General features: G+C 39.1%; 1 protein-coding gene across 10 annotated transcripts in view; it reads left to right on the forward strand.

Annotated features, from left to right (window-relative positions):
- Cntln (centlein) overlaps positions 1–16,305 on the forward strand; it is a 260,522-nt gene that overhangs the window by 174,115 nt on the left and 70,102 nt on the right. For all 10 annotated transcript variants that reach the window (XM_076564463.1, XM_076564465.1, XM_076564466.1 and 7 more), the window contains 2 exons: positions 510–601; positions 3,952–4,484. In XM_076564463.1, the coding sequence (XP_076420578.1) occupies positions 510–601; positions 3,952–4,484 (625 nt within the window). The remainder of the gene's footprint in view (positions 1–509; positions 602–3,951; positions 4,485–16,305) is intronic.

The raw sequence follows: 16,305 nt of genomic DNA on the forward strand, positions 1-16,305 counted from the left end.
GAGGCTTTTATGGTTTAACCTGCCTGTGCATGGTCTTTCCCTGGAAGGAAAGGTTCTTGCACTATTAGGGTTTCAGTCTCTAATTCTGTTACTGTTTGCTTTGTTCAGTGAGCACTCTGATCCTCCTGGCAGGGAGCAGGATCAGCAGAACAAAACTAGTAATGGCTGTAGATAAAACGGCAATGAATTCTGCTTTTAAAGTAAAGGCAGAATAGTCTACAAAAGAATGAACATGGGAATGAAAGTATAGCATTGTTAACCTGCAGATCTATTGTAACTTTGAAAGTCTTCACACTGCAGGAAAAATAAAGTGATACTACAAAGGTACGTAATTATGTGACAAAAAACCCTTAAGAAAGGTCACCATTTAGTTTTGACCAAATGCTTTACAAGACAATAGACTAGATTATTCATAATTGACAAACCACACAACCTTTCCTCTTAAAATGACAGTACAGTGTTTTCGGTAATATATGATATACCATAATATATTATTTATTTGCTTCCAGAACAAGTCTTTAGACACCATGAAGATGCTGGGGTCAAGAAGAGTACTCCAGAGAAGAATGAGAAAGCAATACCAGAGCAGACATTGCAGAAGGTACTCTAATCTCTAAGATATTGAGCTGAGCAAGTTAAATCGGAATTTTACCATAAAGGATTATATTTTAAAATGAGGGCTCATGAACTTAAACCTTGTGTGAATCCTTAATTTAAATTCATAATTCAAAATCATTGGCTTGCCAAAATGGGGTAAAAGAAATCAATGTAAGAAAAATAAATGTGTAAATACTTGTGCTTCCTTGGACATAGATTAAAAATATTTTTAGAGATGGAGGGGAGAAAATGAAAAGTAGGAAAGTTAACAAAATGTAGAATATATGTGCTTATTAGTTATAAGTGAACAGTTCAAGTTACAAAGGGACCAGGAGACCTTGCCCTTCTGCAATAGGCATAGACTGCTTTTTTATTATCGCTCTGCCACAGTACAATGGCAGTATCTCTATGCTTTAAACTATGTGTGACTTGTTGTCAATAAAATTTATCCTGTGAGTTAGTGTAGTTTTCTGTATTTCAACAGGACAGTGCATGTCAACCTGTAGTCACAAATACAGCACTGCTATCATGGATAGAACAATGCTACCTTCAAATTTTAGCATTCATCTAAATTTATTTCTTTTTAGGAAATATATTATCAGGTTCAATGAAATGGTTTCAAGTGTATGAACACTTACTGGCAAGATTACTGAAAATTTACCTTTAAATAAAATATATTTTGACTGTTATCTAGCTACTTTGGATTAGTTTTGGGTTTTACTAAAGAGTCAATTCATAAACAAAACTGGAAATGTAAACATATATGAACAACTCACTTTACTACCTTTGTATCTTATACCTGTGGATAGACTTGTAGGGACTTTTCATGAACTTCTTGCCACTGTCCTATAACAAAGGATGTCACGTCAGTACTACTGAGTGACACATGCCAGGTTAATGTCATAAGTGAGAGAATGAGAGAGGCTCACATTCATTCATCTTGAAAAAGGCTGAAAAACTGATGCCATCAGTGTACCATCAGCTGGGATATTTTACACTTTGTACTGATGTACCAGCTTTGATTCAAAATAGTATTTTTCTTGGCTGTTTTGTATAACTTTGTATAGATTCCTATTCTGTAACTATTCTTCTAGAAGAGAAAGCCTATAGAAACTGATTTCTACCTACCCTCTACAACTGACAACTAATGTTACAGGTACAGAAATGCATTTAGGCCCAGAAAAATAACAATAATTATTTTCATTGGACTGGAATCAAATTCGCATATTAATTTCTTACTTTTTAATATTAGCTTTATACAGTTGTCAGTCATCTTTTGAAAATTTCAAGGCTAAATTTATTACTTTTCACTAATTAAAGTTTATATTATATGGCATTAAGGATTAAATTTAGGGTCTCACACATGCTAGGCAAGTTATCTAGCACCAACAATTTGCCCAGTCATATATATAATACATATAGTATAGTTTTCTGTGTTTTAATAGAATAGTCTATGTCGACCTGTAGTCACAGTACAGCACTACTATCATTGATAATAAAATACTGCTTTCAAATTTTAGCATTTGTCTCAATTTATTTCTTTTTACAAAATATATTATCAGGTTCAATGAAATGGTTTCAAGTGTGTAAATATATATGTCTATATTCACATATATATGTATGTGTATAGACACACACACACATACACATATACTTTTTATTTTGATACAGGGTCTTTTAATTTGCACGGGCTGGGTTTGAACTCATCCTGTTGCCCAGGCTGGCCTTGAGCTTGCAGCCTTCTGTCTTTCATGTCCTGAGTAGCCTCCCACTTCAGATCAGATCCATCTGAATTTCCTTCTTACATGTGCGTATTCCTATGTGTGTGGTGTGGTGTGTGCATATGCATACTTGTGGAGATCTGAGACCACCTCAGGCACAATCCACCTTTTGGGTTCTTTTGAGATGGGGTCTCTTACTAACCTGGAATTTACTCACCTGTCAAGTAAGCTAGGCTAGCTGGTCAGTTAGATGCAGGAGTCCATCCGTCTTTGCCTCCTCAGCTCTAGAACACCCTGACTTTTGGGATGTAAATTCTGGGAATCAAACTCAGACCTTCCTGCTAGAGGTAAGTACTTTACTGACCACGAAGACATGTTACTGAAAGGAGCGAATGAAAGGCTTCAGTGACATGTCTCTCCTAGAGTCCGTAATGTATGCACTGCCGTGATCTCTAGGTTTAGTTTAAAATGGAAGGTGTGAATTAATCAGTCCTGGTCAAGGTGTGGTCCTCCCATTATGTCAGCTCACAACCATCATCAAGGAGGTCCAAAAAGTGTTAAATTGTTAGTCTGTTACTCTCTGAGAATGCAGCCTTTTGAAATCGTGGAATGCTGTCCTCAGTTGGAGGTGTAGAGTTATCTGAAGCTGTGGCTCTTTGTGGAATTCCAGATGATTCTGTGGGTAAGATTAGAGAGAGTACTCCTCTGTCTCTTGAGCCAACACAGAAATGCAAACGAAGGCTGCCATCTCTTCCTCTTCCAGTGTCTCTGGGCTCATGTGGAGAGGCAGTGCTTGGTTGCAAAAGCAGTGGAGTTTCTGTTTAGTTACACTCATCAAACCATATTGAAAAATAGTAAAAAGTTATTTCTCAAATAACAGCTCATGATTTTTCAAGTTCTAAATCCGAGCTTGCTTCCGTAAGAGTTACAGATGTTTAGACCTACAGCATTTACATCCTATCATGTGTTACTTTAAGATGTGTAAGTGTGTGTCTTCCCAATGGCTGTTGATTCATAGGGCCTGGAGTGTATTTGAACATCACTGTGTACTACAACAGGAGCAATATTTATTGGTATCAGTGGAAATGTTTTATTTATAAGCAACCTTCTTAAAATTTTAGATTGTTGAACATTATTTTTTTGAAAAATATTTTATTGTATGAAATAAGGATCACATGAGAATTAAAATGGTACTTTTCTAATTTAGAAATGAAACTGTTACAGGTTATTTATTTTGTCATCACTTTCTAATATGTTTGTCAAGTGTTTAGTAATAGTTTCTCCATGAACCTATTTTAAAGCTATTTCTATAAACAGTTTATTTTTCTGAAACTATTTCTTTTCACCAAAGCACCTACAGTCTTAGAGAACTCTGCAGCTCATTGACATCTGTAGTTCTGTATCACTTTACAGAGGATTTTAACTTCTTTTACCATCTGTCCTTTATCCAGCAGATGCATTATTGCATTTCTGAATGTATTCATCTACATCACCTTAGAATTATTTAGAAATTAAGTGCTTTAGATTCATTTTGTCCTTGTGCTAAATGTAACTTTCTTTCATCAGTTAGAAATGATATGAAGTAGATTATGGTTTTAAATTTTAAAGGAATAAATTAAACTTCCTTGCTTAGGTCATTGAGTTGGAAGATCGGCTAAAGTCTTTTGAGAAAAAGTCAAGAAAATTAAAAGAGGGGAATAAGAAATTAAAGAAAGAAAATGATTTCCTGAAATCCCAGTTAAAGCACTATCAAGAAGATTCCGAGGTGAGAGAAAGAGAGCTAGAGCACCTTCTGAAGGTGAGTAAAGATGTAGAAGACGACAGAGGTGAACTTGAGAGCAAAATCACTGAGCTGGAGAGGGAAGTCACCACCCTGAGGAAACAGGTGGCAGACACTAAGGCTTTGAGAAATGAAAAGGAAGAGGTGGTGAGTCCAGGGCAGAAAGTGCACCATCCCACAGACCAAGCTAAATGTGCAATGGCCACCGCAGATGGGAGAGCCCGGCAGTGTGACTGCAAGACAACCACTACCAAGGTGAAATTGAAAGCTGCCAAGAGAAAGATCTCTGTGGGTCGCCACCACACTGTTCTCAATCACTCCATCAAGGTTATGAGCCACTTTGAGAACCTCAGCAAGGACGGCTGGGAAGATGTGAGTGAAGGCAGGTAAGGCTCTCATTAACTTAGCTCTGTGGTGGGGACAGTGTGCATATGTAAAGCACTGGCAAATGGAGATTGAATTTCAACTACTGTCGATTTGGTATTCAGAAAAAATACTGTCAGAGCCTTTGAAATATCTTGGGAGGTCTTGTTCTGAGCTTATTGACTGAAATTTGCATGCAAAATTAGCCACAACTGCATGAGTATTTGAATAGGTGCCAGGAAACCCAAAAGAAGGCAATGCTTGATTTCTTCCAGTGATGCTATTTTCATGCAGTCATGAGGCTTGAAATTGACAGTTTGGCAGGTTGATTTAATTTGCTGGCCCTTTGCATATTCACCACTGACAGCTAAGGATTCCCAGGCAAGCCTACTAAGTCGGTTTAGTTATCTTGTGACATGCCAACCTGGGAGGAGAAACATTTTTCCCCCTTAATTTAGTTAGATAAATTTTGAATGACCCATTTCAGCTTGTTACCAGATGTCTACAAGCTGTTTAACAGCCTTTAAATTAAGAACCATCTTTACTAATTATTTCATGTGTGTATTATGGAAAGTCATTGTACAAACTTTAACTGGATGGAAGTTAAAATTTACTTAAGAGTTGTATAGATTTGTATTCTTGAGTTGTTTAGCCCCCATTGAATATCAAAAAGTGAATACCAGAAGTCTGTACATTTCCTGGTCTCTCACCTGGCTGTACACTCATATATGCACTTGAATTATAGAAGCAAAGGAACAGCAGCACCTCTTATTTATACCTGTGCAATAAAGACGTTCACTCTTAGAGTTACTAACAAGTTGTCCACTTGGCCGTAGTTTTAAAATTTCTTTCTTTTTCATAATAATAGATACCTACATTGATTTACTCTAGTTTTGTTTGTTTTAAGCTCTTCTGCAGTATTCTGTTTTAGATGTGGGATGACTAGGGATATTTTTCTTAGCCACAGGAATAGAAATGAAAATGACCTTAAAACATAATGGGAACTTTTCTGTGTATTTGGGGGAGGGGTGGAGGTGTGGGGGGGGAGGTGATGCCTTTCCTTGCCCTCATAAGTAGCATGGCTCACATTCCTGTAGCAAAAGACATACCAGAGAAAAAGAGCACATTTATTTTTCAAAGTTTTACATGACAGTGGAAGATGAATGAAAGCCCAAAGAATTGGAGGAAAGTTTCCATTTTAATGCTTAGCTTTCATGAAAAATGGACAGGTCTATAATAATGTAGATAAGAAGACATGTAGCTATATAATGTCCAAAATAAGAGCAAAGGGCCAAGAAGGAGAGGTTCCTTGGCATCATTCTGTTCAGGTTGTTTTAAGCCTCTGCATGGCACTCCTTCCTTGGCAGAGTGAGTCTTTTATGGACTGGGGGTATTCTCTTACTGAGCATGGTAGATGAGGATATTTCATTTCCCTGAGAAGCAGGCATAGGTTAGAGTAAGTTTATATTTTATGCTTGCATTGAAGGAAAGGGTCTGTATTAATTACTTTTCTATTGCTTGATAAACATCATGATCAAGGCAACTTATAGAAGAAAGAGTTTAATGCTGTTTATGCTTGCAGAGGGTTGGAATCCATTATGGCAGGGACAGCATGCCAGCTGACAGACAGCACAAAGCAGAGAGTGGATTGGAAGTGATATGAGGTTTCAACTCTCAAAGTCCACCCATAGTGACAGAACTTAATCCAGAAAGGCTGCACCACCTGAAGCTCACCAACAGTGCCACCAACCCAATACTGTGAGGGACATTTCTCATCCAAACCAGCACAAGTGATCTACTGTTTGTCATTACTTGGGTTTATGCCCTTTTGCTTTGGGGGTAAATAAAGAGTAAGAGAGAGGAAAGAAAGGCGAAAGAAACCTTGTTTCTGAACCTGTTTCTCAGGTGTCCTAATGCTCTTTATATCAACGTTTTCCCAATGGCAAAATGGCATAGTTTGTAGAATTGTTTTCTGAGCCTGAGCAACTGTTTGCACATTATAATAACAGAGAGGTCCTAAAAAAGTTTCCAAGCTCACACATTCCAAACCAATGTTACTCTAATTTTTGAAGTGGACTAGAAGCATCAGTTTTATTTGAAGATTGTTACCTGGTTCCAATGTGCTGGTAGGTTTGGAAAACGTTTTAAATGATTATAAAATGAAGTTCCTAGTCTTTAGGCAGGTAAAGAAACTATAAAGGCATGTTTATGGGCCAAGTGAAATAGCTCCCTGTGTAAAGATGCTGCTGTACCAAGCCTGATGACGTTACTGTGGGAGAAGGAGAAAACCAACTCCTGGGAACTGTCCTCTGATCATCACAGGTGCATCATGGCATGCAAGTACACATGGGTACACACACACACACACACAGAGAGAGAGAGAGACCGAGACCTCTGATCATCACACATGCATTATGGCATATATGTGCACATGTACACACAGACAAACAGACAGACAGAGACAGTGTGTGTGTGTGTGTGTGTGTGTGTGTGTGTGTGTTTGTGTGTGTGTGTGTGTGTGTATGAGAGAGAGAGAGAGAGAGAGAGAGAGAGAGAGAGAGAGAGACCTCTGATCATCACACATGCATTATGGCATATATGTGCACATGTACACACAGACAAACAGACAGACAGAGACAGTGTGTGTGTGTGTGTGTGTGTGTGTGTGTGTGTGTGTGAGAGAGAGAGAGAGAGAGAGAGAGAGAGAGAGAGAGAGAGAGAGAGAGGTGGTGATATATTGTGTACCCTAATAAAATTTGCTAAAGATCAGAGGACAGACCAAACCACTAGATTAAACACAGATGCCAGGCAGTGGTGGCACACACCTTTAAACTTAGCACTTGGGAGGCAGAGATCTAGATCTCTGTGAGTTCAAAGCCACCCTGGATTACATGAGATTGATTCAGTCTAGGAGAGAAACAGAGCCGGGCAGTGGTGGCACACACCTTTAATCCAAGCACATGGGAGTCACACTCCTTTAATCCCAGCACTAGGGATGAAGTGATATGGGTGGGTAGAGAAAGGTATATAAGGTGTGAGGAGACAGGAACTAAGGCTTTTCGGCTGGAGCCTTTTCAGCTGGACCCCTTTTGGTTGAGGACTCAGAGACATTCAGTCAGACGATTCGTGGAGTTGGTGAGGTGAGACATGGCAGTAGCTTGTTCCTTTATCTCTCTAATATTTCAGCATGTACACCAATATCTGGCTCAGAGATTTTTTATTAAAAGGTCATTTAGAAATTTATGCAACAGAGCGAGAGACAAAGAGAGAGACACAGAGAGAGATTAAAAAAAAACATATTTATGAAGGCAAAGCCAGAAGATCAACTTTGTATTTTCTCTTTCTTTTTTCATTTTCTCAATTTCTTCTTCCCAAGTCTCACAAGCAGTTGTAAACAAATAGTGCCTAAATCAGAATCCACTAACTAGTTATCCATATCTTCAAGGATATGTCAGCGGCAATCTGTACCTCAACAATATAATACCCCTCTACTTTTCATAATATATTGGTATAGTTTATTTATGTCTGAGTCTATGTATATTGATAAATACATAAAAGTTAGGTAATATATTCAATTTCAATTTCATCATATCAGTGCGTGCTCATAAAGCCATATGTTTTGAAGAAATATCACTGTATTTTTTAAATATAAGAATATCATCTCAGTTGTTCAGCAGTGTAACTCATTTTGGCACAGTGATGTTGTTACACTTCCTGCTTGGCAGAATAGTCTCAGAAACTATTTAGCTGCAAAGAATTCTCACACATTAGAAATTATGCAGTGGAATATCACAGATATTCACAAGAATCTATTTCTTGCAGTTTTCTGTAGTGTGGTCCTTAGTTTTTTGTCAACTTGACATAGGCTAGAGTTATCTGGGAAAAATAACTCAGCTGAAAAATATATTTCTGTCAGATTACTTATAGGCCTGTCAGTCTGTAGAGTATTGTGTTGATTAATGATAGGTGTGGGAGGGCCCAGCTCACTGTGGACAGTGCCACACCTGGGCACATGGTCCCAGGATGTATAAGAAAGCAGGTTGAGCAAACTATGCGGAGCAGCCAGTAAGCAGCATTCCTCCATACCCTCTGCTTTAGTTCCTGCCTGGACTTCTCTCAACAAAGGAGTGTGACCTGAGAGCCCTAAGATGAAATAAGTCCCTCCTTTCCCAAGTTGCTTTTGGTCACAGTACTGTATCTCTCATCAATAGGAACCCTAAGACATATAGTGTAAGAAGATTATTTGGATACTAAGAAAAATGGAACTTAGTCATATGTATGTAATATACAGTAACATTACGTAATCATCACCTGTTGTTTATTTCATATAGTTTATAAGAACATGTTTATTCTTGTTGCTTTTGCATGATAAAACACTCTGACCAAAAGCAGCTTCAGAAAAACACGGAGGGTGGATTATATGTTTGACCCTTCTGGTCTCAGTCCAACATTGAGGACTGTCACAAGCAAGAACTTCAGGAACTGAAGCAGAGACCATAGAGCAGTGCTGTTCCAGGTTGCTCACTGACTCATGCTCAGCCAGCTGTCTTATACACCAGGGTCCACCTGCCTAGGGATGTGACTGTCCGTGGTAGCCTGGGCCCTTCCCCCTTCATAATCAAAAAAATATTTCACAGACAAACTACAGGCCAGTCTGATGGAGGCAGTCCTTCAATAGACAGTATCAACTATCCACCACCATGTTCATTCAGTTACAATGAAGGAAGAAGAGCAGAAGTTCATAAGCCAGATTGAGAAAGACAAGGACTGCTTTCTAACGTGTGGACTAGGGATTAAAATGTAAACTGTTGTCTGCCTGTCTGTAGCTATCTCTCTGACATGAAAGTATGATAGGGAATATGAGGAGCAATGAAGAAGTCTACAGACAGGAAGAGGGGAGATAAGACGGCACTGGGAGGAAGTGTGTCATATGTATTTATATATAAATTATTATTTGTATATATTCATGTACATACTGTGTGTGCCAGATGAAAGCAAGTGCAGGACTATATGGAATACAGAGGCAGAAAGGAGACTGGAGAGTCTATAAAGATCATTGAGAGGACAGCAGGAGGGATGAGGCGAAGGTGTGTTGAAGGTGGCGTGTCAGTGAGAGTGGGCATTTGAGGCTTCAGAAGCCCATGACATTCCCAGTTAGCATTCTCATACCCCCCCCCCCGACTTCATGGTGGTTGTCTCAACATGTAAGCTTACAGCTACTGCACCAGCACCATAGTGCCTGCTGCTTGTCTGCCACTATGCTCCCCGCCACGACAGTCATGGCCTTGGCCTCTGAACTGTAAGCAAGTCCCCATTTAAATGCTTTTTTTCCATAAGTTACCTTGGTCATGGGTTTTCTTCATAGCAACAGAAAAGTAACTAAAATGACTTGAATTGTATCTCTTCTAATTATTTTAAAACAAGGCACTATGATATGTTCCTTGGTTCTTAACTGTAGTCAAAAGTCTGGTGTGTGAATAGCTGTTCATGCTGGAGGACTCCTGTCAACGTCCATGTTCTCCTCTGCCTTTCTCTTTGTCTATGAGAGTTAATCTTAGGCATTAGCTTGGAGGGTGTGCTTAGATGACGTTAACATTTAAATGAGTGAGCACTAGGTCATGCATCCTGTTTACTAGGATGGAGCTTGGTCAGATCCACACAGATTGAATACTGAGTAGAAGATAACCAGATCGTTCAGGGAGCTTCTGAAAAGTCCAAGAGTCACTTTATAGAGCTGCATGGCATGTTCTTCACTTAGCAGCCATTTTCCATTAAAACACTTGATAAAGCTCAGAGGGGGAGCAGATTTTTTTAAGTATCTTTGGAGACAGTGTCTCCTGCATCACAGGCTGGCTTCAAAATCCTGATCTTCCTACGTTCTCCTCCCAAGTGCTCAGATTTTTTTAATCCATGCAAATTCCTTAATTTCAAAATGAGGAATAGGAATTCAGACTAGGAAGCAAGGAAGAATTAATGCTCTAGTGACTCCTTTAGCTTTCACTGTCCCATCAGTTCTCCTGGAAAACTGCCTGTAGGTCTTCAGGCTGGAACTGGGTCATTAGTTCCCCATGCACAGTGTATGCCTGCCATTTTTGGAATGTAGTCACACTATTGGCACTCCTGGATCTCCAGTCTACTGGCCTACACAGCAGATTTTGAACTTCCTGGACTCCACAATAACATGATCTAGCTCCTGAAATGCACATTCATCTAAAGCCTCTGGAAAGTCACAAGTAATGTACCTCATTACCATCCATCGTCCTTCATTTCTTTCAAAAGAAAGCAGTGAGGTTTGATACTAAATACTGGGAGAGTAAGTCACATGAAGTGTCTTTTTGTATATCAAAACCTTTGGAGGAAAAATTGGAAGATTAATGATAGGGAGTTTCATGGGAGTTAGTTAGATGAAACTTTTGGAACAGGATCAGCCCCTCCACCTGGGAGCAGAGTGACCCATCATGTGGCTATTGCCTGTTCTCCCGGTATTTCTGCTTTATGTAATGAACAGACTAGCTAGCTGTGGCAGCAGAGGCCACCTCTTTGCATGAGTCCAAGACAGCTGGCTTCTCACTAACACCCACCTGACTACTGGCATTTAATATTAAGCAGAAGCTAATTCAAACCCCCAATGTGGCAGTGTTCTTCATTGGAGATAGCCAGCCCCTTAGCCTCTATGTGATTACAATGAACCTCTTCCATTATAAGTGGCATCAAGTTGTCTCCTGATAACAGATAATTGTTTTGTGCATGCATTTTTCCTTTAGACTTTTGTAAATGCCACCATCATTGGACTTGCATATATATTCCTATGATATCTTATATAACATTCCACAGAGTTGAAGACATTCGCTAGCAAAGGATATGTGATAATGAACTATATCATGAAATTTTCTGGTCTTACCACATTTTAGAACAGTGGATATGCTATGGCACCAGCTAGAAGACATTGAGTATAGGAAGTTCCTTTAATTAATATTTCTTTTTATTTCATTGCTAGCAATGCATAGTTTCAAGAATAAATCTTACAGGTTAAAGTTGGCTTCTGTGGCCATTTAACCAAATAACTCACTGGAGATTTTGCTTCTCATCATTATGAACTTGAGCTTAGTAGTTTGAGGATTGTAATGGTTTATCTTGGTTGTCAGCCTGACAAGTGGGAATGGGGATTGCAGTTGAGGAACTGCCTCTACCACATTAGCTTATGGGCATGTCTGTGAGGCGTTTTATTGATTTCTAATTGTTATAAGAGGCCCCATTCCACTGCAGGTGGTACTGTCCCTGGGCAGTTGGGCCTAGGTTATGTAAGGAAGGCAGCCAAATGTGAGCCTGGGAGCAAGCCAGTTATCAGGAGCCCTCCATGGTTTGGGGCCCAGGGTTCTTCCTTGAGTTCCAGGCCTATCTGCCCTCAATGATGGACTCTATAACCTGAAACACATGTTTTCCTCTCCATATTGTTGTTGGTCATTCTGGTTTTTTCCCAACAACAGAAAAACAAGGATCCTGTTTCTCATAGCAGAATAACATTCCCTTGGGAATCTCACTGCTGTTGGTGGAGGCAGTAGCTAGGACTGTTCCACTTATATCTTCAGTCTCCTGTATTCACAGTAAGCAGAGGGAGACACGGTATTAGTCACATCTATTACCCTAACTGAGGTGGAATTAGAACCATGTCTGGAAATCAGAAGATTGGCTGTACCTGTCACTACTCTTGTGTCTTGTAGCCCTTGGCGGCAAACTCTCAAAGCATTCTTTATTCCTTATTTTCAATTTTTTTATACCTCATCATTTTTCCAGATCATTTGATTTTTCCTATGTGACCATATTGTCAAATGCGAAGGGCAGCTTTCCAGGCTCGCCTCATTTGACTGTCAACGCCCCCTGATAGAGTTGATTTCCACACTCTGCCATGCTCTGCTTTGTATGTGGTGATCACTGACACAGCCAGGTTCTTCAATGAAACTCGGCCACAGCACCATGATGACAGTCACAGACTGTGCTGTTTACTATTTTCTTCCCTTATCCCTTCCTCCCATCTCTTTGTTTTTAAGAGTTCGAATCCTGGTATATATTAATCTACATTCTTCTGTAATTTCATAGTATTTGTTAATACAATCCTTAAATCTTTAATTAATGTTGTCATTGCAACCACCCCTAAATTTAAATAAACATTGTAGGCCTCACTGCTGAATTTAAGATTAATTAGGCTAAAAGTCAGCTTAACATTGTATTTTGTGTCTGATTTCCTAAACTGTACCCCTGAGCTTCCCCACACAGAATTCCTTTTTAAATAATGACAGTTCTTTTACTAACAATGAACAAAAACTTGGAATCATCTTTGAGTCCAGTCTTCATTCCCAATATCCAATCAATTGGGAAATCATCATGACTTTTTTCTAAAAACACTCTGCCCTCACAACTTCTGTTGTTACAACCTGACATGTGTTTCATCATTTGTCCGGTTTCCTAACCAGGATGTCCTAACCAGTCTATCTGACTACCTGACGTGCTACTTCTTCCTGTTGAGCAGGGACACCTCCCTCAGCTGTGCCCCTGCCTTTTATGGGGCATGCATTTCTTAGTCATCCAGGTACTTATGCCTCTTCTCTAAGACTGCCCCGAAGGCCATTCTCTTCCAAACTGCAACCTTGTCTTCATTTTGCATCTTGGAGTCTGGATTTCTTCCTCTTCCTCTGCTTAGTTTGGTTTTCCAATGGCTATTCTTACCTTATAGCACACACTGCATAACCTTTCAAACATATTGTATTTAGTGTCTGCTTTTTTCTGCCTAGAATATGGGTTTTCTCAGGGCTAATTATTGTAGAACTTCCTCATCAGTGAGTATATCCTGCATGCATGAAACACTGTATACATTTAATCATTCTTTGAAAAGGAGTAAATGGGAGGAAAATAAAACACTGGCCCATCTCTAAAGCCATTCAACCTCAAAGAGATATTTTCAATAGATTCTATCACTGAATATATGACTAAATATAATGATCATGCCACTTTCTGTAGTGATATTTGCTCTGCCATGACCTTGGCCTATATGGCCTGAAGGAGGCAGTGCTTCCTGCCATTTTACATGACCTCTTATAAGGAGCTGGAAGAAGGGTCACATGCCCCTTCTCCCTGCTCCTTTTTTCGAGGTGGATTCACTCCTAGTCATATCAGAGGACAACTTCAGCTGTCTACTCTGTTCTGTATTCGTGAGTGTATTTCCTCAATTTATATCTTAATAAATTCTGTACCTATTTAATAGACTCACGTGGATTGATCATAATAACTTTCCACATTTTAGACATTGCATGTTGAATTCTTGCTAAGTTTTGGACAAACAGAAAGGGAGGAGGGGAAATTACAAATAGAAATATCAATATTAGTAAAATAACAGAATAAGTAAGTATACTGAGTCTACTGTTCTGAGTTAGACATGCTGAATTTCAGAATATTGAAAGAATTTATAAATTTGGTAAATTGCTATTCTGACATTTAAAAGTATGACAGGAAGAAGAAATTGTTTAAATCAAACCTAAGTAAGGCATCAATACATTATAAAAAGAGCCATTCATAAATATTTTAAAAAGAAGATCTGAGACTGGGAAAATGACTCAGGAAACAATCTTCCACACAAGTCCTGATCCCCAGCACCCATGAAAAGGTCATGCTTTATGACACACAGCTATCTCTTTTATGGGGAAGGCAGGGTACTGTAGAGACAGGTGGATCCTAGAGCTCACTGGCCATAGAGTTTATTCAGTTGGTGAGCTCTGGACTCAGTGAGAGAACTTGTCTCTAAAAAGAACATTAAGAGCAACTGGGGAAAACACAGGATATAAACTTCAGGCCTCCACAGGCATGCACATACAACACATATCCTACACACACACACACACACAGAGAGAGAGAGAGAGAGAGAGAGAGAGAGAGAGAGAGAGAGAGAGAGAGAGAGAGAGAGAGAGAGAGAGAGAGAGCTGATTTCTGTAAGTCTGCATGGATTCTTCCAAGGAAATTCTTATCAGGCTGATCTTTCTTTTTTCTCTTCCCCCTCCCTGCACTGAGGACTGAACCATAACTAAGTGCTGTACCCCTTACCTGTTGCCCTGCCCACATCTTCTGTTATTTTAAAGAACTATTACACTGACTAATGGTGTGGCTGAACCCTAACAAAGCTTGTTTATCAACTTCGTCATTAAAATAGCACTCAAAAAGCAGAAAATAGGTACAAATATAAGGGGTAGAAAATACAGTTTAGAATCATGATTCCCAGAAATCTTAGCAGACTGGGAACATACAGTTATACACAAGACTAGAGATCAGGCTGCATAAGTACAAAATGCCAGTTGTTTGGCTACTGTGGAAGAAATAAGATATTTAATAGTCTATATGTAGAAATTCTGTATGAGTCTATTTTAGAATGGGCATGCCAGAGAGACTAACACAATTGTAGTCTTCAGAAGTTCTTCTAAGTAACACAGTGGACAGTTCTTAGGATGTGAATTTGAATTCTTGTCATGTTTTTACATCAGCATAAGCTAGCACATTTTCTAGAGTGACCAAGGCAGTAAAACACCTCAAAATCATTTCCATTAGGAAGATTTAGAACAAACCATGAGTTTTTTTTTTCCTAAAGATGTCTCAAGGGGTGTAAATAGTTCAAATATATCCACGTGAAAGTTACGTTCATGTCCTCCTCACCCTTAAAACTTCTATTTCTTTGTTTTTAAAATAATTTTTAATGGTGGATATCTATTCAGCATGGTACTGAGTTATTTTTTCATGCAAGTCTCTGATATGCTCTGAGCATAATCTACCCGTTCTCTCCTTCACTTTCTGTTGTTTCCCTAAATGGTTTCACACCATTTGGTTTAGTCTCTGTTCCATTGTTGTGAAGAGGCACCATGACCAGAGTAACCATTATAAAAACAAAACAAAAAAAAACATTTAATCAGAGGCTTGCTTACAGTTTCAGAAGCTCAGTCCATTATCATCATGGCCGGGAGTATGGCAACATATAGGCATGTATGGTCCTGGAGAAGAAGCTGAGAGCTTTACTTTCTGATCCTCAGGCAACAGGCAGAGAGAGAGACTGGGCATGGCATTGGTTTTGAAACTTCAGAGCCCACCTTCAGTAATACACTTCCTCCAGCACGGCCTCATCTACTCCAACAAGGTCACCTCTCCTAATATTTCTAGTCATTTTAAACAGTTCTGCTCCCTGGTGATAAGCATTCAAATCTATGAGCCTTATGTGAGTCATTCTTACTCAAACCACCACATCTACTATCATGTCAGATGTGTTTTTATGTATCTATGTATAACCTTATTTGTGAATAAGAGAAAACATGGGATTTGTCTTTCTGAAAATGACTTTATCACTTAGTGATTATCTCCAGTTGCATCCATTTTCTTCCAAACAACACTTCATTCTTCCTGGTGGAAAAGAATTCCACTGTGTCGTTTATATCACATACATCATCTTCATCCATTCCTGTGTTGATGGACACTCAGTTTGCTTCCATAACTTAGCTATTGTGAGTAGTGCTACAGGATCATTATGCAAGTATTTCTTTGGTATATTGACTTGAAGTCCTTTGGGTAAGTACCCAAGAGTGGTCTAGCTGGATTGCATGGGTAAGTACCCAAGAGTGGTCTAGCTGGATTGCATGGGAGGTCTAGTTTTATTTTTTGAACTTTTATGCTGATTTCCCCAGTGATTTGGAATAGTTTTCATTCTCATAGACATTATATGAGAGTTCTCTTTTGTTGACATCCTTGCCAGAATTTGTTGTTATTTGTTTTTGTAATGACTTCCATTCTGTCTGGAGTGACATGGCCTCTTAATGT

The sequence above is a fragment of the Peromyscus maniculatus genome, chromosome 2 (genome assembly GCF_049852395.1).
Source record: "Peromyscus maniculatus bairdii isolate BWxNUB_F1_BW_parent chromosome 2, HU_Pman_BW_mat_3.1, whole genome shotgun sequence".
NCBI classification, from domain to species: Eukaryota; Metazoa; Chordata; class Mammalia; order Rodentia; family Cricetidae; genus Peromyscus; species Peromyscus maniculatus.